The sequence below is a fragment of the Punica granatum genome, chromosome 2 (genome assembly GCF_007655135.1).
Source record: "Punica granatum isolate Tunisia-2019 chromosome 2, ASM765513v2, whole genome shotgun sequence".
Lineage (NCBI taxonomy): Eukaryota > Viridiplantae > Streptophyta > Magnoliopsida > Myrtales > Lythraceae > Punica > Punica granatum.
Genome location: NC_045128.1, coordinates 38,129,489 through 38,157,443, shown reverse-complemented (window position 1 = coordinate 38,157,443; position 27,955 = coordinate 38,129,489). Strand labels below are relative to the sequence as shown.

Here is a 27,955-nt window from a genome sequence, read left to right as displayed (position 1 = left end):
TAGCAAACTCTGTATTATACAGAGAAAAGGTTCAATGGTTTTTTTTTTTTTTGCCCCTTTTCAGTAAAGAAACGAGGCGAGTTCACTGAGTAATTACTGTACAAAGAGAATGCCTAAGGAAAAAGTACGAATATCACTTTGTAATATGTAGAAAATCTGCTTACCAAATTACGCATAGTATATCTGCGTACTAAAACAAATGCCATAACAATCAAATTGCATTTATATAAAATAACTGATAACATATTTAACACAAATAGTATAAACTTTGGACATTATTCTATATATAATTATAATGTCCTATTGTTCAAAAAGGAAAAAAATTAATAATGTCCTCTATAAATGACAGGAATAGTAGCCAGAGCCAATGGTCTGCACCCATAGCTATTGATGACTTCCTTGGGTATGGCACTCTTCACCTCCACATATCCGCCTCCTAATTCGTACAACCTACTCTGAGTACCGTTCAAGATCTCATTGATCGACTCCGCACTATGGAATTCCACGAACCCAAATCGCTTGGATCGGCCCGTCTGATGATCTAAAGGTATAAAGCAGTCTAAGATCTCGCCATATCTCTCAAAGTAAGCCCTGAGGAATTCCACAGTGATAGTTGGTGGCAATCCCCCAATGAAGATTTTCCTCGAATTAGGTTGAGCCTCGGGCGGGGGAGGCGGCAATGTTGGATCAACCCTTACCAGATTCACCTACAATCGAAGAAAAAAAAAAGACATTCTAAAAAAGAACACAATAAATAAGGGAGAACTTTTGAGGGAAAAAAAACCTGTATGAATAAATAAGAAGAATGATTGAAAAATAAATAAACCCATACATATATGCCAAAGAGAAAGAAATATTTTTTTTAAAAAAAAATGCATCCGCATAGTTTTCACTAGTATAAATTAACGAAGAACTCTATGGTATAAGATGTGACTAAAAAAAAAAAGACGTGACAAAAGAAAAAGAAAAAAAGATCCGAAAAATATATTAGCGAGTCATATGAACAACTTGTATGCTAACCCTTTGTCCGAGGATCACGTGGTTTTCTTCTTGTAGGGCTCTCTCGGCTTGAGATGGATCATGGAACCGTAGAAACGCATAAGGAAATTCTGTTTGCTCGGGGTGTCTGATGATGACGGGATTGGATACAGAGTACCCGTCAAAGTGCTCCACGAGGACATCTTTCGTGATCTCCAGAGGCAGACTTGATATGCGTAGTGTTACCGTGTTGACGACGCTCGGGATGTCCATTTCACAAGGAGGCGTGCAAATAGAGAGATTAGCTGAGGCGGGGCTGAGGAAATTGTAAACTGGAGAGGTTAATTAATGCAAGTCCTCGCAGATATATATTTTGTACAAGAGATATGTAATTGTTGAAGAGATATATTTTGATATCCGTTGTAATAGCTATGGATAATTCTCGGATTTAGATCAGATCTCGAAAAATTTGGAATTATAAAGAAGACATTCATATTCTTGAGCATAGTGCTACCGTTAATCGTGGCAAATCTTATTGCCAGCGGGGAGTTTTGGTTTTGAATTTCGGCGGCAAAATTTGGAATGGATAACATCACGACGATGTGGACGAGCATAGAATCAATTGGGTCAGGTCCGTTCAGTTCAATTGGTTCTCTCTTCTCCCGGTTGAAATTGAGTCTTGATCGATTCCATATCTGGTGATTACCGTTCTTGATTTTATTCACATGTTGGATCGCTGATCGCGCAATAGCTCGAACCGAATGGGAGCAGCGACTGATGATCAGCTCTGAATGTATGTTAATCTCCATCTCTCTCTATGTCTCTGTGCATTTTTGTCTGATGAATTCATTGTAACGAGTTTCAAGTTCTGCATGAATTGCGAGTCTAGAAGATGCTAATGATTTCTCCATGAACTTCGCCGTAATTTCACAAAGCTTTTCGTGGGTCTTAGAATGACTCTGCAACTGAAGCTTCTAAGCTTGACTGCTACTGCTCTATATCTAACTTTTGTACTTAGGGCAGCTCCGTTTAAGTTTGCATTTCTTGTTTGGCAAGAACTTCGAGAGGGCCACCAGGATCGTGGGCCAGCGTGGGGTCAAGAAGATCTCCGGGGAGCCCAGCGGCCGGTCCATATTTCAGGTCCATCCTTCATGCTTGTTCTTGTTGAAGATAAGAGATAATCAAAAGGGATTGCCTGTAACTTGTTGGGGATAGGGATGTACTCAACCAAACAATAACGCAGCGATTAATCTTCCTCCCCTTCTAGTGTAATCGAGATAGGAACTAATCAAATCAACCAACAAGCAGTAAAGTAAAACAACACCAAGAATTTTACGTGGAAAACCCCAATGTGGGGAAAAACCACGGGACCAACTCCGAATCAACGATCCACTATGAAGGTTATACAATGTCTTTCATCAAGGGTAAACCCTTGGATCACCAAACTCAAGAGAAACACTCTCTTGGATCACCCAAATACTAAATTCGTCACCCACACCGGGTGGTTCACAAAATCAGCTGAAACAGCACCTACAGAGCTCGAATAGAAATTCTGACAGTTCAGAAGTTAGCCCCACGTGTTGTGAAGCTGCTGTCAAAATTTCGTCCCAATCGGAGTTCGTTTGATATACCGATCGAGGTTTGATCTCCAGCTGCGCGCTGCCCCTTTGCTGCTGCTGTGCTGCCGCCTTTGCTGCTGCTGTTCTGCCGCCTCTTCAAATCTGCAGCTCCGTTCTTCTGCTGTTCTCTGCTGCCATATATATATATATATGCTAAAATATAAACCCTAACAAAACTGGGTTCTTGGGCCTATTAAAGCCCGATAAAAGCCCAATACAATTTGAGCCCAACTTTCTCCAAATTGGAGGGATAGCCCAACAAACTCCCCCTCCCGACTATTTGGAGGCTTCAAGCATACCGGCTATACTTCGGCAAACATGAAGTTTCTCCCTAGCGAGAGGTTTTGTCATCATATCAGCTCCATTCTCATCAGTGTGCACTTTGTCTAGCTTCACCAGCTTGGACTCCAACACATCTCTAATCCAATGAAACTTGATATCGATATGCTTCGACCTCGAATGGAAAGTGGGATTCTTGCAAAGATGAATGGCGCTTTGACTATCACAGTGTAGAACATACCTTTCTTGCTTCAAGCTCAACTCCTGCAAAAACTTTTGCAACCACAACATCTCCTTGCAACCTTCGGTCACCGCAATGTATTCGGCTTCCGTTGTAGACAAAGCGATGCACTTTTGAAGCCTTGACTGCCATGAGATAGCTCCCCCTGCAAAAGTCATCAAGTATCCCGAAGTGGATTTCCGGGAATCAATATCTCCTGCCATATCCGCATCCGTATAGCCCACTAACTCCGGCTTACCAGTGCCAAAGTGTAAACACACCTTGGATGTTCCTCTGAGATACCTCAGAATCCACTTAACTGCATTCCAATGCTCTTTCCCCGGATTGGAGAGAAAACGACTAACCACACCAACAGAATGAGCGATATCTGGTCTTGTACAGACCATGGCATACATCAAACTTCCTACAGCTGATGAGTAAGGAACTTTCTTCATCTCTTCTTTCTCCTTCTCACTTGTAGGACATTGCTTCGAGCTAAGTTTGAAATGAGAAGCAAGTGGTGATGAAACTGGTTTAGCATTACCCATGTTGAACCGATCCAAAATCTTCTCGATGTACTTCTCTTGAGAAAGCCAAAGTTTTCCACTTGATCTGTCACGAGAAATATGCATCCCAAGGATCTGCTTTGCCGGTCCCAAATCCTTCATGGCAAAGGACTTGTTGAGCTCCTTCTTCAACTCTGTAATCTTGCTCATATCATGACCAACAAGTAGCATATCATCCACATATAACAGTAAAATGATAAAGTCACCATTCGAGAATTGTTTCACGAACACACAATGATCTGAAGTTGTCCGTGTGTAGCCATGGCTCAACATGAAAGAGTCAAACTTTTTATACCACTGCCGAGGTGCTTGCTTAAGCCCATACAAGCTCTTCCTCAGCCTGCACACCAAATGCTCCTTACCTTTAACTCGGAATCCTTCAGGCTGCTCCATATATATTTCTTCCTCCAAGTCACCATGTAGGAAAGCTGTTTTTACATCGAGCTGCTCGATCTCCAAATTTAGATTAGCTGCCAGTGCGAGAACAACTCGGATCGATGACATCTTGACAACAGGCGAGAAGATCTCCTCGAAGTCAACTCCTTTCTTCTGGTTGAAACCTTTCACTACCAGTCGAGCTTTGTATCGAGGTCGTGAGTTCTCTGTCTTCAACCTGTAGACCCATTTGTTCTTCAATGCTCTCTTACCTTGCGGTAGCTTCACTAGGTCATACGTGTGATTTTCAGACAAGGAGTTCATTTCCTCATTCATCGCCTTCAACCAGTGCTCCTTGTACTCATGTGCCACAGCTTCATCATAGCACTCAGGTTCTCCCCCGTCAGTCAGTAGCACATATTCATGAGGCGGATATCTTGTAGATGATCGTCTTATTCTATCAGATTGTCTAGGTAGATCTGCAGGCTCTAACTGTAACTGCGAGCCTGTATCATCTGTAGTCACATCATCATCTACCTGAGGAATCTCACCCCAGTCGTGGTTTCTTCATATTCACCAGGTACCTCTTCCATTGGATGCTCTACATCAACCGGTACAGGAATAGAGATCTCGTGAGGATTGCCTACACTGGCCTTCTCTAACTTTTGCAAATCCTCGATTGTCTGGTCCTCAAAGAAGACAACATCCCTGCTCCTGATGATCTTCTTGCTATCAGGGTCCCAAAGCCTGTACCCGAACTCTTCATGTGCATAACCCAAGAAGATGCACTGTTTTGCCTTGGCATCAAGTTTTGATCTTTCATCTCGAGGAATGTGAACAGATGCCCTGCACCCGAATACTCTGAGATGCTTGTATGATACTTTCTTGCCGGTCCACACCTGCTGGGGTACATCTCCATCAAGTGCAACTGACGGTGTAAGATTAATAAGATCAACCGCTGACCTCATTGCCTCGCCCCAGAAAGGCTTAGACAGTTTCGCTTGAGAAAGCATACAACGAACTCTCTCAACAATTGTGCGGTTCATCCTCTCTGCAAGCCCGTTCTGTTGTGGTGTCTTCGGTACCGTCTTCTCAAGTTTGATACCGTGAGTCCTGCAATAGTTCTCGAAAGGACCTCTATACTCACCACCATTATCAGCTCTGACACATTTCAGCTTCATGCCTGTTTCTCTTTCCACTGCTACATGGAAGTTCTTGAAAATCTCAGTCACCTGATCTTTAGTTCTCATAGGGTAAGCCCAAACTTTCCTGGTGTGATCATCTATAAATGTCACAAAATAGAGAGCACCACCAAGAGATCTATCCGACATAAAGCAAACATCTGTATGCACAAGATCAAGTATATGATGGCATCTAGAGGGACGACTTCTAACAAAAGAAACTCTCCTCTGCTTACCAGCTAAACAGTGATCACAAGTGCTCAAGTGCATACCTTTAACGGGCAAAGACTGCTTTCTAGCAAGAATTTGAATACCTTTCTCGCTGATATGTCCGAGTCTCCTGTGCCATAGCTCGATAGGATAATCCTCAGCAACATTAACCTGACCGGAATTGTGTTTGGCACGCAGCCTGTAGAGAGTGTCGGTCTTCTGACCCCGTGCCACAATCAACGAACCCTTGGAGAGCTTCCATCTCCCATTGCTGAATTCATTACTGTAGCCTTCATCATCAAGTTGACCCGTCGAGATTAGGTTAAGGCGAATTTCTGGAACATGCCTCACCTTCTTCAAAAACAACTTGCAGCCAAGCTCGGTCTCTAGACAGACATCACCAATACCGACAATCTTGCATGATTGTCCATTCCCCATTCTCACATAACCATAGTCCCCGGTAGTGTAAGATGAAAAGAAATCCCGATGAGGAGTGACATGAAACGAGGCACCTGTATCTGCAACCCAGGTAGAGTCCTGACATGTGAAATTCACATAAGCTTCATCACAAATGATGTAGGTCTCTCCATCACATGCCACTGCTGTAGTGCCTTCTTCCTTCTTGCTCTCACCGTTGCCATTCTGATTTTTCTTCAGAGCTCTACACTCCCTTTTGTAGTGTCCCTCTTTTCCACAGTGATAGCAAGTGACCACTTTCCTCGTCTTCGACTTTGATCTGCCCCTCGATTTGCCACGTGAGTTACTATGCTTGGAAGAGAAATTTCTGCTTTGACTTCTCCCCCGTTGTTCAGTAACCAAAGCTTCAGACTGAATGGAAATTCCCGTGCCTTTCCTTCTAGTCTCCTCATTAAATAAACTGTCTGTCACCGTAGCCAACGATAGCTTCCCGTTTGGCGCAGAATTGCTTAATGCAACCACAAGTGTGTCCCAATTATCCGGTAGAGTCCCTAAAAGTAGACAGGCCTGCAACTCATCGGGTAATATTATCTCCAGGTTCGTCAACTGGTTAATAATATCCTGGAAATTACTCATGTGCGCAGCCATATCACCTCCATCCTGGAAACGAAGATGAACCAGCTTCTTCACGAGGAATGCCTTATTTTGTGGTGTCTTCCTCGCATAGAGATTTGTCAATTTATCCCACAAATCTTTCGCATTTGTCTCCTGAGCAACATGATGATAAATACTATTGTCTATCCACTGCCGAATCAAACCAATAGTCTTCCGATTTGTGCGTTCCCAAGCCTTGTCATCCTTATCTTTGGGTTTCGCGGAATCCCCTTCAATAGGATCGTACAAATCCCTGCAAAATAGAAGATCCTCCATCCGAGACTTCCATATGGAGTAGTTGGTTGCATTCAACTTGAACATAGATCCTGTAGACTCCTCCATCTCGAAAACACCGAAAAAAACTCAAACTTCTCTAACCCGAAGCTCTGATACCACTTGTTGGGGATAGGGATGTACTCAACCAAACAATAACGCAGCGATTAATCTTCCTCCCCTTCTAGTGTAATCGAGATAGGAACTAATCAAATCAACCAACAAGCAGTAAAGTAAAACAACACCAAGAATTTTACGTGGAAAACCCCAATGTGGGGAAAAACCACGGGACCAACTCCGAATCAACGATCCACTATGAAGGTTATACAATGTCTTTCATCAAGGGTAAACCCTTGGATCACCAAACTCAAGAGAAACACTCTCTTGGATCACCCAAATACTAAATTCGTCACCCACACCGGGTGGTTCACAAAATCAGCTGAAACAGCACCTACAGAGCTCGAATAGAAATTCTGACCGTTCAGAAGTTAGCCCCACGTGTTGTGAAGCTGCTGTCAAAATTTCGTCCCAATCGGAGTTCGTTTGATATACCGATCGAGGTTTGATCTCCAGCTGCGCGCTGCCCCTTTGCTGCTGCTGTGCTGCCGCCTTTGCTGCTGCTGTTCTGCCGCCTCTTCAAATCTGCAGCTCCGTTCTTCTGCTGTTCTCTGCTGCCATATATATATATATATGCTGAAATATAAACCCTAACAAAACTGGGTTCTTGGGCCTATTAAAGCCCGATAAAAGCCCAATACAATTTGAGCCCAACTTTTTCCAAATTGGAGGGATAGCCCAACATAACTTTTCATAGTTGTCCCATCAGGTTGTAGGAGAATCTAGGAGGAAGGAGCACTTCTGTTTTCCGCGCCTGTTGCTCGTTCTTTTGCGATGTCATGAACAGGGGAGAACAGCTTTGTGTACAATCCAGCTCTTAGTTATCCATCCTATCGCCAGTACTCCGTTCCTCCATTCACAAAGTTCCAGTCGAGTTGGACTCACGTTTTGCATTCTCCACTTTTCCAGTGCAAACATCAATTAGCTGCTAGACTTGCTGCATCCCTGGGATCCTGCAGAGAAGTCAAGATCTCCGATACGCAGCTCGCCTTCTTGCTTTCAGAACTATAGCAGGAAGAGCATTCTTAATTACTGAGGTTTCGTATTATCACTCCAGTTTTGGGATGTTAATTTCTTCATCGAGAAACTGCCTGAAATGCTAAAAATGCCATGTTATTGAACTGGCTTTGCCATCATTTCTTCACGATCTGTTACAATATATCGGATAATTGCATTGTATCTTTCATTTCATATGCCATTGGACCAGCATAAGAAGTACATAGCAAGCTCTATATTTCTAGGAAAAGTTTTAAATGAGTAAAATTACTGAGAAGGAGAATATCACTTTGAAAGCATGAAAAATCGGCTTTTAGCATTCACTCGGACTTCCAGACTTCCCTCACATCCATTGCTTTCACTAATGCTGCTAGTATCGAAACATCATCAGTTTTGCGCGAACTGTACTTGCAAATATACAACATTCTCAGATTTCCCGATCCATGTATACATTAAATTGAACGGTGTATTTGAGTCCGTATCCCATGGCTACCCATTTTTCCTCCTAGTATCTTACTTTTGTGGCCTCTCCGTCCTGCCATATCACAAAACTGAACATGTAAATGAACTGGTACAAAAATAAGGACAAGATTCTACTCCCGGCATTGTCATGGATATGTTGTGTGTACCTGTAAACATTTCCACAGGCACTTCCCATACTTCTTTGCATAATGGCCTTTCGCATCCTCAACATCGCAAAAGATGTTAACACCCGAATCACCATACCAGAAGCTTGTGTTCCAGTAACGGGGTGGTATGACGTGTTCGGGTGATATACCACACTTCTACCCCACCAAAAAATATCTTAGTCTTCCTTGAGTCGAACCATATGCATATCTATTTAACTCAATTATCCAACAAAGTGTATCAAGTATCTAGCTTCGACGCTCGTTTCTTCTTTTCATCGTCAGGTGATGAGTTCAATTGCAGATGTCTATCTTAAGAACCGGGATGAATCCCATCCCCATTAGAAGGCTCATGACAGCAAAATCAAATTAATGTTGGAAAACAGAGGAGGATTCTGTGGCATAAGATATGGCAAAAGGACCGATTAAATGACATATATTGCCAAAAAAAAACAGAGAGATTCAAAAAATTTTGTTAACTTATCGACTTTCGACCACAGGTTTTTGTCTTCCTTGGGGAAAATTGTATATCATGGAGTACGAAGAAGCAACCAACCATTGCTCGTTCTACCGCCGAAGTGGAATATCGTGCTCTTGCCTCGGCTGCTGCGAAACTTACGTGGGTTTCCTACGTTCTTCGGGAAATCGGTGTTTATCAACCGCGGCCTTCATCGCTTTTCTCGGATAGTATTTCAGCACTTCACTTAACGTCAAATCCCGTGTTTCATGCCCATACAGAACACGTGGACATCGACTATCATTTCGTTCGAGAAAAGGTTGCTCTTGGTTCTATTGTTGCACTTTTCGTTCCAACGGCCCTTCAAGTTGCTGACATCTTTACAATTGCCATTTCTTACTTTCATAGTCGTTGCTACTTGCTATAGAAGGGGGAGAGAGGCTTGGGGTGTTGGTAGTGTGTCAGTGAACAAAGAAATTGGGTACAAAGGACAAAGTCTTGGTTGTTAATGGCATATTATATATTTTGCGGGTCAACCATTATATAAACTAGATGCACGGACTCGCGCATAAATTGATGCAATACAAATTATTATTATTATTATAAGTTTTTTCATTATGACCTCTAAAAAAATGGTTTGTATCTTGATTATTAGTGTCCATATTAAACATTTTGATTCACTAATATTATATATTTTTGTAAAAGTTTAATATTTTCATGTAAGTACCTCAACCAAAATGTAAATTACCTAGCAAAATATGAACATTTTAATAAATTCATTATATTAATCTTTTTGTCTTCTATAATTATAAATAATTTAATTTTCACAAAGCGACGTAGCAATATAATATTGCGCCACTTGTGATATGGCTGCTGGCAATTAGATGAAGTGATGAACAGTCATGCGAGGAGAAGCCTTATCATCATATGTGGCGCTTTTGGATGCATTGATTTAGCTTATATTTATATAGATATAGATATAGATATAGATGTAGATGTAATGTGGATCCCGCATAATGCAGGAGCTGCAACTGATCATAGATATCCAAAAACTTAAGCAACTTATAATTGGTCAATTTTCTAAAAAACAAACAAAATTTGTCATGTCAATGCAAGTACACCTTTTGGCATGAAACCTTACGAAAACTATGTTTCAGAACTTGTATGATTATGAGACACCGCACTACTTTGATGCTAGTCTTATCAGAGTGGATCTGGGGCGATGAATCATCACGTAACTCATTAAACTACCAATTGAATATTGCAAGGTGCTTCGTCTGGTGGTCAAGAAGTTTCAGATTCGAGATCTAATGAGATTATTCATGTCCATTTATTAGATATTTAAGATTTTTATTTAAATGTATTAGGTCCATGAACCTTTCTTGTAGGGACTATATAACATATTCGAAGTAATCGAGCGCAACCACATGTATCGGGAATAACCCAACTCTTGCGCGGATTTTTTGACCAAGCACGGAGGTAACCAGTTGGAGCCTAGAGGTGGCAATTCGTATCGTGTCGTGTCTAAATGAATTCGTGTCATCGAAGTCAGTACCCGTACACGACACGATTATTAAACAGGTCAGATTTCACATACACGAACACATCACGTTTAAATATGTTTATCGAAACATGTCATAATAGGTACACGTATCCATACACGACACGATTATACCCGGTTACCCGGACAAGTTAACACGACCTGTTTATACATGACCTGTTTATCCAACTTGATTAACCATTCAAAATTAGGATTAGTGGAAAGGTATTTTGGTAAATTCAATTAGATAAATGGGTTAACAGGTTACACAATTAAATAACACGATTAAACACGTCTAAATAAACAGGTTTAATCGTGTATAATCGGGTTATACAGATTCAACCCAGTAAGACATGCTTATTAATCGTGTCTAAACGGATTGAGTCCATTTAGACCGAATACCAAAAATGACCAATCTGAACTCATTTAACTCCGTGTCGTGTCAAATATTGTCGGCCCTATTGGAGCCAGTGATATTTCATCATGTTGCTCCGTATCTTATAGACATATGTCGTTGTTGAACAGATATACGTATATTGATATCTATCATAATACTTAGGATAATTCTCGGATTTAAAATAAAATCTCGAAAATCTTGAATTGTAAAAAAAGATTATATTGCTCGAAGCGCTCATCACTGGGATAAATTATTATATCAAAATTCAAATTGCAGAAGAGACTTCATCATGTAATTGAAGAAGAAGATCCAACAAAAAAAATTATTAAAAAAAATTAAATAAAGAAGATATTCATAATAATCTTGAGCTAGCGCTTAACGTTAATTGTGGCAAAGCTTATTACCGGCGAACAGTTTTGATTTTCAACTTCTGCGGCAAAAATCTGGATGATGGGATAACCTCGCGACGATGAGCGTGAGCAGTAGGGTTGCGGAATCGGTGTGGGGGAGCATTGAATCAACTGGGTCAGGTCAGTTCAGTTCAATTGCTTCTCTCTCCTCCCGGCTGAAATTGAGTCTTGATCGATTCCATCTCTGGTCTTGATTTTCGCATGTTGGGTCGCTGATCGTGCGATTGCTCGATCCTAATGGGAGCAGTGACTGATGAGCAGCTGTCAATGTAAGTTAATCTCCATCACTCTCAGTGCATTTTGTCTGATGAATTTCAGTGTGAGTTTCAAGTTCTGCATGAATTGCGAATCGAGAAGATGCTAATGGTTTCTCCATGAACTTTGCCCTAATTTCACCAAGCTTTTCGTGGGTCTCAGAATGACTCTGCAATTGAAGCTTCCAAGCTTGACTTTGCTACTTCTCTCAAATATCTTACTTTCATGTTTATGGCGGGGTCGGATGAAGCTTGCATTTCTTGTTTGGCAAGAACTTCGAGAGGGCCACCAGGATCGTGGACCAACGCGGGGTCAAGAAGATCTCCGGTGAGCCCAGCGGCCGGTCCATATTTCAGGTCCGTCCTTTATGCTAGTTGCTGTTGAAGATAAGAGATGATCAAAAGGGACTGCCTGTGACTTTTCATCGTTATTCCATCAGGTTGTGGGAGAATCTCGGAGGAAGGAGGAGTACTTCTGTTTTCCCGAGAGCTACTGTGCCTGTTACTCATTCTTTTACGATGTCGTGAACAGAGCAGAACAGCTTTGTGTACGATCCATCTTAGTTATCCATCCCTTTGCCAGTACTTAGTTCCTCCATTCTCTTAAGTTTCAGTCGACCCGGACTCATGGTTTGCGTGCTCCACTTTTCCAGTGCAAACATCAGTTAGCTGCTAGACTTGCTGCATCCCTCAGATCGTGCAGAGAAGTCAAGATCTCCGATGAGCAGCTCGCCTTCTTGCTTTCAGAACTCTAGCAGGTAGAGCTTACTGAACCACCAAGGTTTTGTATTATCACTCCAGAATTGAGATGTTAATTTCTTGATCGAGGAACTGCCTGAAATGCGATAACTGCCATGTTATTGAACTGACTTGGTCATGATTTCCTTGCGATGTTTTACTATAGATCACAGAATTTCATTGTATCTTCATTTAAAATGCCATTGGACCGACATAGGAAGTCCATGGCAAGCTCTATATTTCCAGGAAAAGTTTTCAATGAGTAAAATCTAATAATATCTCTCTATAATATGGAGATCAATTTGGGAATGTCTATCTACAAACCGGACGACCTGTTCCTTATATTGGGATCCCAAGGCCTATGTGATGGTTAATGTTAGAAAACATGGAAGCATTGCGAGTTCATCAAAAGCTCATTTCTTCTCAAAAGAGAAATGGAAAAACAGAAAGTTTCTTAGAACCAAGTATTCTATGAATATCGGCATCTTCTTCAACCCGATTAAGTTGTTTGCGGGAAATAATCAATGAGAGGCTGGTGAGAGCAGCCCTTCAGGAGGCAGATAATAAGAAGAGCAAGGAGGAGATGCAGCACCGCAATATAACTAAAGATGGAGAGAGCGATAACAGGCCGTGTTTACTACGATAATATCAGCTGACAGTGATCACCAAATTAACAGTTCAATTATCTCACGAACAAGTACATTAAATCATTCCTAATAACTGATCCTTGACTTTAAAAGGCGGCTTCCATTAATGTTCGATGATAGGCTGTGGTGTGGCCATTAATTAAGCTCATTAATATGGTTGCATTGATCAAGAAGGAAGCTTATCTCTTAAGCTGTTGTGGGAATTCAGAGATGTTTGGCTTCCGAAAACTAATGCATTCAACTAAAAGGCTTTGTCTAATGTATAAGCAAGCATTCTCGTGTAATGCCGTTCGACTTACATAAAAAGTACATAGCAAACTCTGTATTTTACAGGAAAAGGTTCCATTTCTTCTCTTTTTTTTTCCCTTTTCATTAGAGAGACGGGTCAGGTTCAATGAGTAATTACTGAACAAACAGAATGCCTAATAAAATATACAGATATCACTTTGTAATATGTGAAAAATCTGCTTACAAAATTACGTAAAGTATGTCTGCGTATTAAAGCAAATGCGATAACAATGCATTTGTATAAAACAATGGAGTTTTTTTCCAATAACATACATAACACAAATAGTTTTTTTTCCCTTAAAATATAGTATCGACTTTGGACATTATTCTATATATAATTATAATGTCATCTGTTGATCAAAAAGGGAAACATTATAATGTCTGTCATCTATAGATGGCAGGAATAGTAGCTAATGCCAATGGTCTGCACCCATAACTATTGATGACTCCCTTGGGTATGGCACTCTTCACCTCCACATATCCGCCTACTAATTCGTAAAACCTACTCGGAGCACCGTTCAAGATCTCATTGACCGACTCCGTACTCTGGAATTCCACGAACCCAAACCGCTTGGATTGGCCTGTCTGACGATCTAAGGGTATGAAGCAGTCCAAGATCTCGCCATCTCTCTCAAAATAAGTCCTAAGGAATTCCACAGTGACAGTTGGTGGCAATCCCCCAATGAAGATTTTTTTCGAATTAGGTTGAGCCTCGGTGGAGGAGGCGGCAGTGTTGGATCAACCCTTACCAGATTCACCTACAAGTTGATGAAAATAAAAAATAAAATAAAAAAACATTCTTAAAAAAAATATATAATAAACAAGGGAGAACACTTGAGAAAAAAAATATGTAGAAATTGTTAAATTTCCATTGGGTTTATACGGGCTCGGGCCCATATCCACTTAAAAGCTCAAACTGATAAGTGGTGGTACCCAAACCATATATTAACCCATGGATTTTCCTTTTCTTTTCCGATGTGGGATTTATCCCATTTAATACATGAGGGCGGGTGTTGAGGAGTAAAAATGGGATAAATCCCACATCGGAAAAGAAAAAGAATATCCATGGGTTTATATGAGACTTGAGTACCACCACTTATCAGCTTGAGCTTTTAAGTGAATATGGGCTCAGGTCCGTATAAACCCAATGAAAATTTAATATGGTATCAGAGCCCAGGTTACGCGTAGCGCGCTCACGCGCGTGTGTGCACCCACACCGCGTCAGGCCCAACATGTCCGAGTGCAGCCAAAGTGTGCGCCTCGTGTTAGTCCCCCCTTGCTCGAGCACGGAAGAAGAGCCCGGCTCGAGGTCAATTGTTGAGGGCGGGTGTTTAAGGGCACGTGACAACGTGTAGGCAGATATAGACCACACGTTGCACGTGAGGGCGGGTGTTGAGGAGTAAACCACTACTTATCAGCTTGAGCTTTTAAGTGGATATGGGTCCAAGCCCGTATAAGTCCAATGGAAATTTAATTGAAAAAAAATCAATTAAATGCATACAAATCAACCAAAGAGAAAATGGGTCCAAGCCCGTATAAGTCCAATGGAAATTTAATTGAAAAAAAAATCAATTAAATGCATACAAATCAACCAAAGAGAAAGGAATATTTTATTTGTAGTAAGTTTATTTTCAATCATTTTTTATGGCTATATAAAATGAAAAAATTTCAGTCGGAGAAATTAACAACCAATACTTATCAAAAAAAAAAGAGAGAGGAAGAAGATTAACGATCTTTAATTTTGTGAAAATCTAATTTAATCACCTGAATTTTGTCATAATTGACCCGAACTTTTGCTTTTATATAATTTGTGTTTCACGTGTGATTAGGTGAGATTTGGAATTAGTCCTAAACTCATAGCAGAAATTACACTCGATGAAGTGTCATTCCCTAATCCATGCGATCTTTCACGGCTAACTCAACTTCATTCTCTAACTTAATCACAAAAAGATGAGAATCTTTGTCGAAAGTAGAAAGAACATAAGGAGAAATTGTTCTCTCAAGAACCATTTGATTATAAGAATGAGAGGGCAGACCCTTATATATAGTTTGCAAGGCCACATCAACCCGACTAACCGAATCGCTTCCTCTTCCAGCACTTGGTTACAACTAGAATGGACTAGAAGAATGTGCGAGACGCCGCAACCTTCTAGAAGGCTCTTCCATGTTCTTGAAGACTTCCAAGATCGAAACCGTCCACACGGAAAGAAAGTGTCACGGGATCTAGATGGATGCGTGGTGTAACCGATTAATACATATCGTGTTTTCCTGGTTAAAATTTGGATGACTATCACTTTCCCTGTAATTACCTTTCTTTTGGCCAACCTGTAATTACCTTTGCCCAAGCGATTCATATTCATATTTCATACCTGTATAATGTCAGTATTTTTGTAATTCTGAAATTTTATATAACATTAATTATCAAAGAGAAATTTATATCACATTAATTTATATTTCTAACTTGAACCGATAAAGAAATTATAAAGACAATCACGAGCTCGATGAAATTAAGTGGTGGTCTATCATGGCCATGTGGATATATTTCCCAAATCTAACTGATGCTATGCACAAGAAAACTTCATGTAACCTATCTACTCAGTCGAACATCCGCCTTTACGGGGACATTTCTTTTGATCATTCTCGAGTTTTTCCACCTATAAGGTTTGCTCGTCCGTAGACCCAAAGAGTACGTTTGGATTTTGAGTTGAGTTGAGTTGAGTTGAGTTTTAGTTTTAATTGGTTTGTAATGATTGTATTGTTGAATTATGAGAAAAAGTGTGAAAAAGTAATGAATAGTTGAGAGAATTTAATATTAAAAATTAAATTGAATGATTAAAAAAATTAAAAATTAAAATAAGTCATGATTATGTTGTTGAATTGAAGATAAGTGGAGTTTAGTTAAGTTGAAAATTTTTTTAAAAACAAACACATGGGAAATTTCTAAGCCAACAATCCCGGCTTTGCTGGACTAGATACACAAATTTCACTCGATTCAGATCAGAAATTGGAGACATGAGAGAGTGAAAGTCTGGTCATCTAACGGCTTCAGGGGCAGAGTTGCAGTATGGCGCGTGCAAGCAGACCAACTTCGTGCACGTCAAACAGATAGTCGCAAACCCAACACCGAGCATCAACCCGAAAGACCCGGAATAGGAATTTAAATATCGGGACAGATCCAAAATTCACAGGGCAGTACAAGAAATAATACTGACCTGAAACAGAAATTTAGACATCGGAATAGACCCAGAATGAGAATTTAAACATCGGGACAGACCCAGAATGCTCAGGGCGCGACAGGAAATAATCATCGGGGCAGACTCGGAATGCGTAGGGTGCGACATGAAATAATCATCGGGGCAGACCTGGAATGCTTAGGGCAACAGGAAACAATCGTGGGGATAGACCCAGAACAGGAACTTACACATCGGGATAGACCCGAAATGGGAATTTAGACATTGGGACAGTTCCGGAATGCGCGGGGCGCTACAGGAAATAATCATCAGGATAGATCCAAAATAGGAACTTAAACATCGGGACATATCCGGAATGCGCACGGCGTGACAAGAAATAATCATCGGGACATACTCAGAACGAATTTAAATACCAGGACAGAACCGAAATGCACAGGGCGCGACAAGAAATAATCATTGGGATAGACTCGGAACGGGAATTTAAACATCGGGACAGACTCATAACGCGTAGGGCGCGACATGAAATAATCATTGGGACGGACCTGAAATAAGAACTTAAACATCGGGACAAACCCTGAATAGGAATTTAAACAACGAGATAGACCCGGAATGATCAGGGCACGACAAGAAATAATCGTTGAGATAGACCCGAAATGGGAACTTACACATCGAGATAGGCCCGGAATGGAATTTAGACATCGGGACGGTCCCGGAATGCGCAGGGCACGACAGGAAATAATCATCCGGATAAACTCGGAACAGGAACTTAAACATCGAAACAAAACCGGAAAAGATTTCTTTTATTTTCAGAATCTGCGGCAAAAAATTTGAAGAACCTTCAGATTGCATTGCAATGATGAGTATGAGCGCTGAGGTTGCTGAATCGGTGTGGAGGTGCATTGAATCAACTGGGTCAGGTCAGTTGGATCAGGTCAGTTCTGCTCAGTTCAGTTGCTTCCCTCCAATCAACTAGTCAATCCCCATCGAGATCGAGTCATTCAATTGCCTCTCTAGTGAGGGTCAGTTCTTGATTTTTTGCATACCGAGGGTCACTTGATCAGCAATTTCTCGATTTGAATGGGGGCAGTGACTGATGAGCAGCTCTCAATGTACGCTAATCTCCGTCTCTGTTGCGCTCTCCCTCTCGGCTTTTTGTTTGACGAAGATGATGTTAATGAGTTCCCCATGAGCTTAAACCCTAATCTTCATTCTTCACATGCTTTCTTTCATCGGTTTTGAAACTTTTCGATTAGAAGAATGGCAGTGCGATTGAAGCTTCCTAAACTTTATATATGAAAGTTTGCTGCTTCTCTCTGAATATCTACTTCTTGTTTATGGCGGGTCGAGTGAAGCTTGCATTTCTTGTACGGCAAGCAACTTTTGAGAGGGCCACCAGGATGAGGACAACGCGGTGTCAAGAAGATCTCCGGCGAGCCCAGTGGTCGGTCCATATTTCAGGTCCTTCCTTTACGGGGAAAAGGTTCAATGAGTAGTTACCGTACAAGATAATGCTTAAGGGGGATCTCTATATGAAATATCATTTATGCAATATACAAGATAACTGCTCTTTGCATTCTATCGGACTTCTGGTCTACATCAATCTTTTTCACTGATGCTGCTAGTGATGGAACATCTTCAGTTTTGAGCGATTTTTCTTGCAAATTCACAACAAACGTTTTGTGATGAAATGTTCATGGATCTCCTATACATCAATACATTGAACTGAACAGTGCATTTGGCTCAGGTATCCCATGTCCAGCCTTTTTTACGACTAGTTTTGAACTTCCACGGCCCCTTAAGCCTCCGGGGAATCACAAATTGAATGCGTAAATGAACCAATTCAAAAATAAGGACTGATTTCTAGGCCGACATCGTCATGGGTAGATAGTCTGTACATGCAAACATTACCACAGGCACTTCCCATACTTCTTCACACATCGGCCTTTCGCATCCTCAACGTCTCAAAAGATGGTAACACCCGAGTCATGAGAATACCTGAAATTCGTTTTCTAGTAATGCGCTGGCGCGACATGTCCGGGTTATATTCAGCAGTTCTACATTGCCTGCATCTTGCTTCCTGAAAATGGTGAAGCATCCAATCGAATCTGCATGCAGAGGATTCTCGAAATAGACACGAAGCCCTAAAAGTAAAGCTCTTCACTATGTCCATTTCTTCCTTATTCTCTCTGACAACCTGCGTTCTTCATCTTTACTTACATGAGGATCAAGCTCGCTAAGATTTGCAATGAATGTCCCAGCCTCGTCAACGCAATTAAGCTTGCAGTAACAGTCAACAATAGAATTATATGTGTTTTGATTCGGTCTGCAGTTGTTCCTTATCATGTACCGGAGAACACCGATAGCCTCAGCAAACATTGAGTCAGCAGCATAACTTGCGATGAAGGTATTGTAAGTGATAACATCTGGGTCGAGCCCGACTTCTTTCATCTCCGAGAAAACCCGCGAGGCTTCCTTCATTCGACTGTTTCTACAGTAAGCAAAAATGACGGTATTGTATGATATAATATCAGGTTTCATGCCTTTGACAAGAGCCTCTCTTAGGACTTCCTCTGCCTTCTCGAAGCTTCCCGATCGGCTGTACATGTACATCAGGCTATTGTAGGTAGCCAAGGTGGGTGTGAAACCACTCTCCTTCATGAAGTTGAGTATCTCGTTAGTTCTCCCCATCATCTGTCTCCGCCCGTAAATTGAGATCATAGCATTCAGAGTCGAGATGTCCGTAGAGAAACCCCTCCGCTCTAGCTCTGAGAATGCTCTCTCAGTCTCGATCAATAGATCACACTTACTGTTAACCAGAACAAGGGTCTTTAAAAGAACTGCGTGTGGTTCAATCATACCAGAGTAAACCTCCTCCGCAAGAATAGACATTCTCTCAATTTGCTTCCCATTAGCATAAGCGTGAAGTAGAGAACAGTAAGATAGCTCATTGGGCTTGCAGCGGACATTCTTCATCTCTTCTAACACTTTCTCTGATTGCTCCCACAGCCCTCTTCGGGCTAATGCTGCCAGCATCGCATTATAGGTGGATAGGTCCGGACTAACACCTGCCTCGAGCATTTTCTTGTATATGGCCATTGACTGATCAAAGTTTCCACATCGACTATATGCACTAATCAACGTGTTAAAGGTGTCCCTCTCGGGAATGAAGCCCGCCCTCTTCATCTCCCTAAAAACTGCAGAAACCTCCGAGTCCATCCCGTTTTGACCGAAAACCGCAAGAAGAGTATTCCAAGTGACGATATCAGGCTTGCAGTGGCATTTCTTAATCTCCTCAGACACCTTCATCATGTCCTCAAACTTCCCCCGATTCCCGTGCATCTTAATAAGCGCATTGAAGGTGCAAATGTTCGGTTTGCATCCCGAGCTTCTCATCTCATTAAAGATCCTCTCAGCAAACTCGTCCTTCCCAGCTTTCTCATAGCCCGATAGCAGGGTAGTGTATGTAAACACATCAGGCTTCATTCCTTTCTCGACCATTTGGTTCTTAATCTCCATAGCTTCATCCAATAGGCCGTCCCTAGCATAAGCAGAAATCAAGGAGTTGTAAGTCACATTGGTCGGTGAGAACCCACTGATCTCCATCTCCTTGAGGACCTCCATGGCCTCTCTGGGCCGCCGAGACTTCCCATAAACATCCAATAAAGAATTATACGTGACCTTATCGGGGCTAAACCCAAGCGCTTTCATCTCTCTAAAGAATTCAGCAGCCTCCTCATACAAGGACCCGCGACGGCAACAGCTTATAATGGTATTATAAGTATACAAATCGGGCGCAACTCCAGAACTTTTCATTCCATCTACTATCCCTACAATCTTATTCCAAGGCATACCCATTTTCCCATACACGTTTAAGATCACATTGTAAGTGATTAGCGTTGGTCTACAACCCTCCTCCTCCATTTTCTTGAACACCATCACCGCATCGTGATACCTCCCGTTGCTAGCAAATGCAGTTATCAACGAAGTATATGCATACACATCGATATCGAGTCCGTCCTTCTGAAAGCTATGCAGCAGAGCAGCTGCATCCGAAACTTTACCCTCCTTGCCAAGGATATTAATAATCACAGCAAGAACAGAGCTGTTGATGGCCATGGAAAAGTCTCTATGATTCCTAACCCAATCGATCACGCCCATTGCCAAGTCACACTTTTTATAGTACCCCAAACCTTTCACAATGCCGAGGACTTCCACGCCCAAGAACTCCACACTAAAACTCCCGTCCTCGTCGTATGATTCGATCAACCCGAGCATGGCCTTGCCAACTCCAGCGGCATCGAATGACGGGTCGATTAGGAGTTGGACGAAGTCCTGACCTTGAGGGGAGAGGCGGTGGTGGGCCCAGGGCTTCCCGCGGTTCGAGTCGCGGGACTTCCCGATGCGGGTGCGGATGCGGGTTCTGGGAACCCAAGCAATATCCGGTGGTCGGAAATGGGACTGATGATGGGGGTGGGGGTCTGGAGGGTTAAGGGAGCTGATGGGGTCTGGTTCTTGAAGGAGGTTGTGGAGAATGGGGGGCACGGAAGGCGTCAGGGTCTGAGACGAGGGATAGAGCTTGAAGTGGTGAGTGGAGATGGGCTTCGGTGATGGAGGGCTCGGAAGGATGAGAGGCAGAGCTAGCTTCTCCGCCATTACAGAGAGTCAGAGAGAGTTGAAACCTGGAATAACTTACACGTATAGGGAAGAATCGACAGAACAGAGAATTTTCGAAGGGTTTAAGGAATGGAAGAGGAAGGAGGGAGGCGTTGAGAAGATAGAAGAGAGACGAAGAAGTGTTGATGATATCCAGCGGGAGAGGGAGGAGAGGGAGTTGGCTCGTGTGGGATGAGGAGCAGGCTGTTCGGGTGGTCCGCCTCATCAAATCCTGCCTTGTTAATGGCAGCCTAATAATGCCTTCATTGAATCTGAAGGCGAGGCTGCCGAGCCACCTCTCCTTGATTTTTCGGTTGGGCCGGCGCAGATCGATCCGCCGAGCAAAGACTGATCACAGCCCGACTAAATCCGGAACGATGCAAAAGAAGTTGTGGCCACATTAGGTATGACTTCTCTTACCTTCAACTGATCATGTTTGCCTTCTGAGACATTTGTATTTTCAACGTAGCCTCAATCAGATATTCGTCATGTGAGTAAGATCGAAGTCTAGATATCGACTTTTCTAATAGAAAAGATACCATCTATGCAAATTTGCAGCGGGCCTTTCATTAGTTATTCGAAATAAACAACATCAACTGTATACAAGTTATGCTCTAGACATAGAATTGAACTTTTAACTTACCCCGAGTGTTAACCTATGAAAGAGAAACTATAATACAAATTTTTCGTCCCAGCAGATTATTTCGACGGGGCAGTTACAAGATACCCCAAAAACAATTGACCCAAAATCTTCCGGGGAAGAGAATCCATGTGTACTTTCAAAATTTTAACCCCGAGTGGATGGCGACTACTCCCCCTACAAGATTCTCGTATTCGACCTTCTGAAATCCCGCATCAGCAATCATGGATGCGAACTTCTCCTGCATCAACCAACATAGATATTAGTATAAGCATGGTTAGCACGAGACATCTAATAAAACTGAGAACACCGCAAATAGTTGATATTTTGTGGTTGGCTCACTCATGGCAAGAGCATGCCACCCACCACATAGGTGGTCTAATGTAATGTACGAGCGAAGAATAAGTCATTGGTTTCGATATTGTCGTCGCATGATCTGCAGCTTGGGTGATTATCTGGGTTTTATAACCACTGCATAGTAAACCCTGAAAGTAATGTTTACATAGGATATAAACCTGTGGGGGGAAGCGGCGTATACTCTCAACTAAATACTGGTACGACTGACGATCACCTGCGACCAGTTCACCCATGGCCGGAATAACAGAGAACGAGTAATAATCATACCTGCATATAACAATTGTTCACCTTTAGATTCAGGGTCAATTAACTCAACAAATGACAAGGATCGAAGGATGAGACTCAGTGTTTTCTTGAGTTCCAAACTGGACAAGCATTTTGGACTGATAAATAAGTGTGCTGGTAAATTGTATCTACAAACTCACAGTTCCTTAAATCCGGGAATATCAACATGGCTCAGTTCGAGGCAAAGGAATCTGCCCCCTCTTCGCAGAACCCTGATGAATAAAATCAAAGAAGTTAGATAGGAGAAACTATTTTATCATGTCAACGCATATAATAAGTTTAAGCACAGCCAGTAGGACGTATCAGTGATATTTCCAACTAATAATATTCTCCAGAGTTGTGAAGGACCATTTTAGGACTCAGACAGTATTCAAAATTTTAACCCGTCATTTCTTCAAATCATATTGACCACAAGTGATGATGTATGACAAGCGAGCCAAGAAGTTTTGAACGTACCTGTAAGCTTCAGCAAGAACTTTCTCTACGTGTGTCACGTTTCTTATCCCAAATGCAATCGTGTAACCATCCATTGAGTTGTCATCAAAGTTCAATGCTTCTGCATCTCCCTCCACCCACACAAGGGACTTACTTTCTCTGAGACCTAGTACAGTCAAAAGCAGCTTCCGTTTCTAAGAAATGAATTTTTGGCCTCACAAAACTGCACTGCCAATGAGAGAACACAAATTACAGAAGTGGGATGGTTGGTATCTCCTTTTACCTCTTCCAATGGCTCGCTTTTTACCAACATTCAACATGTTTGGATTGATGTCACATACATATATCTGTGTTTCTTCATGTAAATCATCATCCTGAGCATCTTCCAGGACTCTACGCTTCGTGCTATTTATACTGTCTAAAATCCTGAAAGCAACATCCCCTGTTCAACAAGGCCATCACATAATCCACTCAGCATCACGTATTTCATTATGTTTCTTGGGAAAAAGAGAAAATAATAATGGCAAGGACCAGAATATCGTTCAGCCAGCTATAAGGAATAACCAAGTTCAACTAAACCACATAGAAAGAGAAACCCAAAGAAAATTCAAAGCAACAGCTTGTTTTCAACCCGTGTTATAACTAAATCATCATGTGTATAACTAACCTGTTCCCCCTGCCACATCAAGATGCTTCATTCCAGGAAAAGGATTTAGCTTAGAAACCAGTCTGAAAGTTGGCAGAGGAGAAGCAACATTATTAAGGCACAAACATCATCCATCCAGAATGGCTGTAAAAAATAATTTCCCAATGCCAGACCTATCTTTCCATAACCTATGCAGCCCACCACTCATCAGATCATTCATGAGATCATAATTTGAAGCAACACTGCTGAATACGTCGCTAACCATCTGACTCTTTTCTTCCTCCCGAACTTCTTTAAATCCTGAAAAAAAAATAATAATAATAATAACACAATTTACTATACAGTACTTATAAAACCACAAAGACCAGAGAAAGCATCTAAGCACTTCCATCATTCGAGTCAGCTCCTCCACCAGTAACACCAATCCTCCCTATGAATTTTCACAAGCAAATTGTACAAGGCATAGGAGGATCGAGAAGATGCCGAGAAGATGCCAAAAAAGCACTATTAGGATACAGCATTCTTAGTCCTCACTAGCGAATATATGGCCGAGAGAGCATATTCTCGATATCACGAACATATTAATGGGCTTTTTTTTCCCCCCCTTACATTGAGATATATGAATTTCATCTTATCTTTGCTATATTAAAACCGGAGAGTCCTTGTGTTAGCTCACAAAATTCGATTAAAGTTTGAAGCGGTAAATTTATATAATATCAACCTCCATGGAGTTATAATCAACTCCTGGCATATGAAATGCATATAGATCAACCCAAATCGCTATATTCTACATGATAGCTCCTCAAAAACCTATAATTTATGATCCAACATGCATCCAAAGCCTCTAGGAACACAAACTTTCAGGTTAGATAGCTACCGGTTGTTATTAACTTTATATGAATTGAGAAACCCTAAGTGTGCATTCCGCTGATCAACACCGACCTCACAGCTCGAACCTATCGCCTGCAGAAGAAACCTAAAAAGTTCTCATGAACACATTCAGAGAGAGAGAGAGAGAGAGAGGGGAAGTGAAGGCACACCGAAGCTCGTCGCATGGGAATGAAGGAGGGATGAACAAGAAGAAGGAGATGTACGGAGCTTCGAAAGCTGCTGGCGCTCCAACCTCCGAGTGGCAGTCCTCAACGCCATAATCGTTGCCAGAGCGCGTGTTCTGTCGATCTGCAGCCGAGAAACGAAATGGAGGAAGAATGAGGAGCGGTTCGGATCGCCTTTGCCCGAACCACAATTGAACCGGAAAACCCGTTTCCGCGCCACAAGCCCAATTCTTAGACGAAATGGATCCGTTTAATTCAACCCAGACGAGGCCCACGAGCCCAATAAGGCAGGCCCAGTAAATCTTTCTAGCATCCAGGCCCAATATAAAGATCCAAAATTTGGAATTATCGTGTCCTTTATTTCCCCTTCTTTTGTGTATCCTCTTTCGAATTTCACGTATTGAGCACATACATATCAGAGTTAATTTAAATGATTCGGCACTTATTTCTCTAATTAGATTTTCGGATACCATGATGCACGTTGAGAAAAATACATATACGACGGTGCCTTCACGGCACTGGTTGCTCGGGATGTGAAGTGACTCCTTCTAGAAGTTAGTACACATCTTCCGCTGGTCGAATCCGACAATACTTTGAATGCAATAAGTGCATTCGGACCTCAATTGTCCAATCACTTTTCCATGTCTTGCAGCTCGAGTCTACATCCCATCTACCTCAGCTCAATAGATCGAGCTTACGAGCTTGAGACGAGTAACCACATATGAATACCACTTGGCCCTGATAAGCTCGTCGAGACTCGACCTAGACTGCGATGCTTGACCTTAACACTGTAGTTTGGCCATCTAGACCTTTGGTTATACCAGCCAGCCCATCGCAATCTACCTTCAACATAACCCATCTATTCGTTTGGCCATTCGGCGAGGACGGAAAAGCTCATATACAATAATGCAGTCGAGAAGGAATTTTCATCCTTCCGGGGGATATATCGTTTTACCGCGAGCGCGTATACGGATACTTCTATCATAAATTAGTGAATTCGAGTTGATATCGAGGAATGGCACTGCAGCTTTCCATTCTGAATAAATAATTCACGGAGTAATAATTCTCACCAAGAAAAGGGCTCATAAATGAATCGATGAATGCGACCTTAACATTCATTTCATGGGAAAGAAAAGGAATCGCGGGTAACTTCCTCCGCCGACAGTCTTGTTGTACGTGTGCCCAATATTAAGTGAGACGAGGTTCTTTCGGAAAATTTGCAAAAAAAATGGAAGCCCTCGCATTTAATTCGGTTTTTTCTTTTTCTTCGATTCTAAATGAGACCCAGAGTCCAGAAGGAGATAAACAAGAGTAGGAAAATATAAGAATAAAAAAAAATATCATTGATGAGAATTGAATCAAGAATCTTGATATTTCAAATCAGGAATGATGCGATGTACTAAATTTCCTCATTCGATATCTTTAATCTCATAATTTATTGGGTTGTTGCCGAAAATGCCCCGTGAAATTAAAGAAACATTTTCCCTGCATCTTTGCTGGATGAAAAGTGATCGAGTATTTTTGACAACTGGGTCCTGTGGAACCTTAAAGTCAATGCATGCAAATGCAATTGCCAACCCCAGTGAGAATTTATTAAAAGGTGGCCTGTTGGCTCTTTTTTTTTTTTCCTCAGGCAAGTCAAGTGAAAACCTTTAGCTTAGTTGTTAATCAATAGATTACTATTATAGAATCGAACGGATGGTAATCGAGTTTACTTTTAGCTTAGTTGTTAATCAATAGATTACTTTTATAGAATCGTACGGATGGGTAATGGAGTTTGCTCTTAGGTAATGTTGAGTACATGACAATTTATGTGAATTTCCAGAAAAGTTAATCTAAATTCCGTGGACTGACAGTCATTTTCATGTTTGGTTTGGACATGTCAATTCACATTCTCACTCTCTCATTCCCACTTGAATGGTAATGTAGATTACCATATTGGTGGAAATGTAAATTCCTAGTAATTTATCAGGAATCCACCAACACCTCTTATGTTTCACTAACGTCTAAAATTTGAATACTTTTTGGTGGGCATTATCCGGTCAAGGTGCTTGGACAACACTCTTCACGTTGAGCAGTTTAGTAATCGAATCGTAAATTTTCCATTATCGAAAGGACATGGGAGACAGTCGGTATGAATTTAAGAGCAAGTACAGATATCCTCTTTGGACCATTGCATGGTTCATTCGAAACTACAATTAATCGATTCGATAACTCACAAAACATGGTTCTCCCAAATCTGTTGATTAATTAATAACACGGTTTTGTTAAATTCTTCTTATAATCCTCCTACCAACTTGTGATTAATCTCATCGATCATTTCTATTTTCATTTACCTGTGCAACATTCGCAACGAAGAGACCAACTAGTGAGAGTCATGGCCATTAATTAGTGACTCGTGCTAATATAAGAATAGAAAAAGGCAACATTGGCTTCATTAACGGCCGATATTACGTTTTCTACTCTAACTGTACTATACTAGAACTTAAAGGTGATATTACTGCTAACAGGGTTAGTGCGTACGTTGATTATTCAGTTCATCTGATATGTTCATTGTTGAACATGAGAGTCCAAATATTGTGCAGCGGGGACGGCAATGTTGCCATCACTGTTGCCACAATTTTACTCAGCAAAAAAAAAATACTAATCATGAATACTAAATACTAAATACTTTTCACCAAAAAAATACTAAATACTTGAACTAAAAGTACTCGCGTGATTCAGTGGCAGGCATGTTACACGGACCCTCACATTTGATTACAAATTAGTTCATCTCATGTTTTTTAGAGGTAAAATAGTTCATCTCATTGTACAAACTGTTGACTTCCTAAGTCCAATCACAGTTAATTGCCAACGCTGAGAGATGAATTTATTCCATCGTCGACTTTAATATTCCAGTCCTAATAACGTGTTTGGTGTAAATAAATAATTATCTTTTAATAATTAATTAGATGGAGAGGAAAGCAAATCACAGGTATAAGTCAACTTCAGAATCTACACACTGTCATCCCCCAAGGAAAGAGGAAGGAAATGAGGATTTGAATATAATAATTTCAGCACCAATTTTCTTATTTAACAGGAAATATGATTATTTTTCGTATTTTTCTTATCCCGTCGTAATATATCTCTTACCATGCCATATGTTGATCGAAATAAATCGGCCTGTTTTATGAAATTCTCGAGAGTACATTTTTCGGCAAGTGATCACGATAGTTCAATCGTTATATTATGGTCTGTAAAATACTTTTGTAGAGGGACCTGATTGCGAAAATCAGTAAAGTATGGGACCCTCATCTGAGAGATCCATTAAATACAAATGGAACCCCACATCGGAGACAGTTAACACCAAACTTCAACTCAATTTCTGCTAAGGATCTTTGACTCTTAGCTGCTAATTTAGGCCAACACCCAACTTTTGGCTTTTAATATGACGGCTCTGTTATTAAAGCAT

At 41.3% G+C, this 27,955-nt stretch overlaps 3 protein-coding genes and 1 pseudogene across 6 annotated transcripts; 2 read left to right on the top strand and 2 right to left on the bottom strand.

The window, feature by feature from the left end:
• The first annotated feature begins 1,578 nt into the window (after positions 1-1,578).
• Positions 1,579-7,900, top strand: LOC116197640 (annotated as a pseudogene).
• Positions 7,901-11,151: 3,251 nt separating this feature from the next.
• On the top strand, positions 11,152-12,492 carry LOC116194220 (zinc finger SWIM domain-containing protein 7-like). 3 transcript variants are annotated; one of them, XM_031522978.1, is made up of 5 exons: positions 11,152-11,435; positions 11,577-11,584; positions 11,733-11,926; positions 12,010-12,117; positions 12,223-12,492. In XM_031522978.1, exons 1-4 carry the CDS (start codon positions 11,375-11,377, stop codon positions 12,095-12,097), a joined length of 351 nt encoding a protein of 116 aa, XP_031378838.1. In that variant the 5' UTR covers positions 11,152-11,374; the 3' UTR covers positions 12,098-12,117; positions 12,223-12,492. The 3 variants fall into 3 exon arrangements, with proteins under 3 accessions (XP_031378838.1, XP_031378837.1, XP_031378836.1); XM_031522977.1 differs by having other exon boundaries at positions 11,169-11,435; positions 11,843-11,926; XM_031522976.1 differs by having other exon boundaries at positions 11,181-11,435; positions 11,563-11,584; positions 11,821-11,926.
• Positions 12,493-17,939: 5,447 nt separating this feature from the next.
• Positions 17,940-21,346, bottom strand: LOC116196101 (pentatricopeptide repeat-containing protein At5g02860). Its single transcript, XM_031525649.1, has one exon. It carries the CDS (start codon positions 21,084-21,086, stop codon positions 18,594-18,596), a length of 2,493 nt encoding a protein of 830 aa, XP_031381509.1. The 5' UTR covers positions 21,087-21,346; the 3' UTR covers positions 17,940-18,593.
• A 283-nt stretch (positions 21,347-21,629) lies between these two features.
• On the bottom strand, positions 21,630-24,646 carry LOC116196102 (2-methoxy-6-polyprenyl-1,4-benzoquinol methylase, mitochondrial). 2 transcript variants are annotated; one of them, XM_031525652.1, is made up of 9 exons: positions 24,490-24,635; positions 24,327-24,412; positions 23,623-23,749; positions 23,471-23,532; positions 23,087-23,245; positions 22,825-22,969; positions 22,509-22,580; positions 22,242-22,350; positions 21,630-21,967 (listed from the first exon to the last, which is right to left on the bottom strand). In XM_031525652.1, the coding sequence occupies exons 3-9, from the start codon at positions 23,712-23,714 to the stop codon at positions 21,866-21,868; spliced, it is 741 nt and encodes a 246-aa protein (XP_031381512.1). In that variant the 5' UTR covers positions 23,715-23,749; positions 24,327-24,412; positions 24,490-24,635; the 3' UTR covers positions 21,630-21,865. The 2 variants fall into 2 exon arrangements, with proteins under 2 accessions (XP_031381512.1, XP_031381511.1); XM_031525651.1 differs by lacking the exon at positions 24,327-24,412 and having other exon boundaries at positions 24,490-24,646.
• Positions 24,647-27,955: the final 3,309 nt, after the last annotated feature.

Bases quoted from the DNA above. Each gene is read 5' to 3' on its own strand.
- LOC116194220 (XM_031522976.1), top strand. From the start codon at position 11,375: ATGAGCGTGAGCAGTAGGGTTGCGGAATCGGTGTGGGGGAGCATTGAA. The intron at 11,585-11,820 runs GTAAGTTAATCT...GGTCGGATGAAG, and splicing joins ACTGATGAGCAGCTGTCAAT to CTTGCATTTCTTGTTTGGCA. The intron at 11,927-12,009 runs GTCCGTCCTTTA...TTATTCCATCAG, and splicing joins GCGGCCGGTCCATATTTCAG to GTTGTGGGAGAATCTCGGAG.
- LOC116196101 (XM_031525649.1), bottom strand. From the start codon at position 21,086: ATGGCGGAGAAGCTAGCTCTGCCTCTCATCCTTCCGAGCCCTCCATCA.
- LOC116196102 (XM_031525651.1), bottom strand. From the start codon at position 24,598: ATGGCGTTGAGGACTGCCACTCGGAGGTTGGAGCGCCAGCAGCTTTCG. The intron at 23,533-23,622 runs GTCTGGCATTGG...GCCAACTTTCAG, and splicing joins CATAGGTTATGGAAAGATAG to ACTGGTTTCTAAGCTAAATC. The intron at 22,970-23,086 runs GTAAAAGGAGAT...TGACTGTACTAG, and splicing joins AAAGCGAGCCATTGGAAGAG to GTCTCAGAGAAAGTAAGTCC.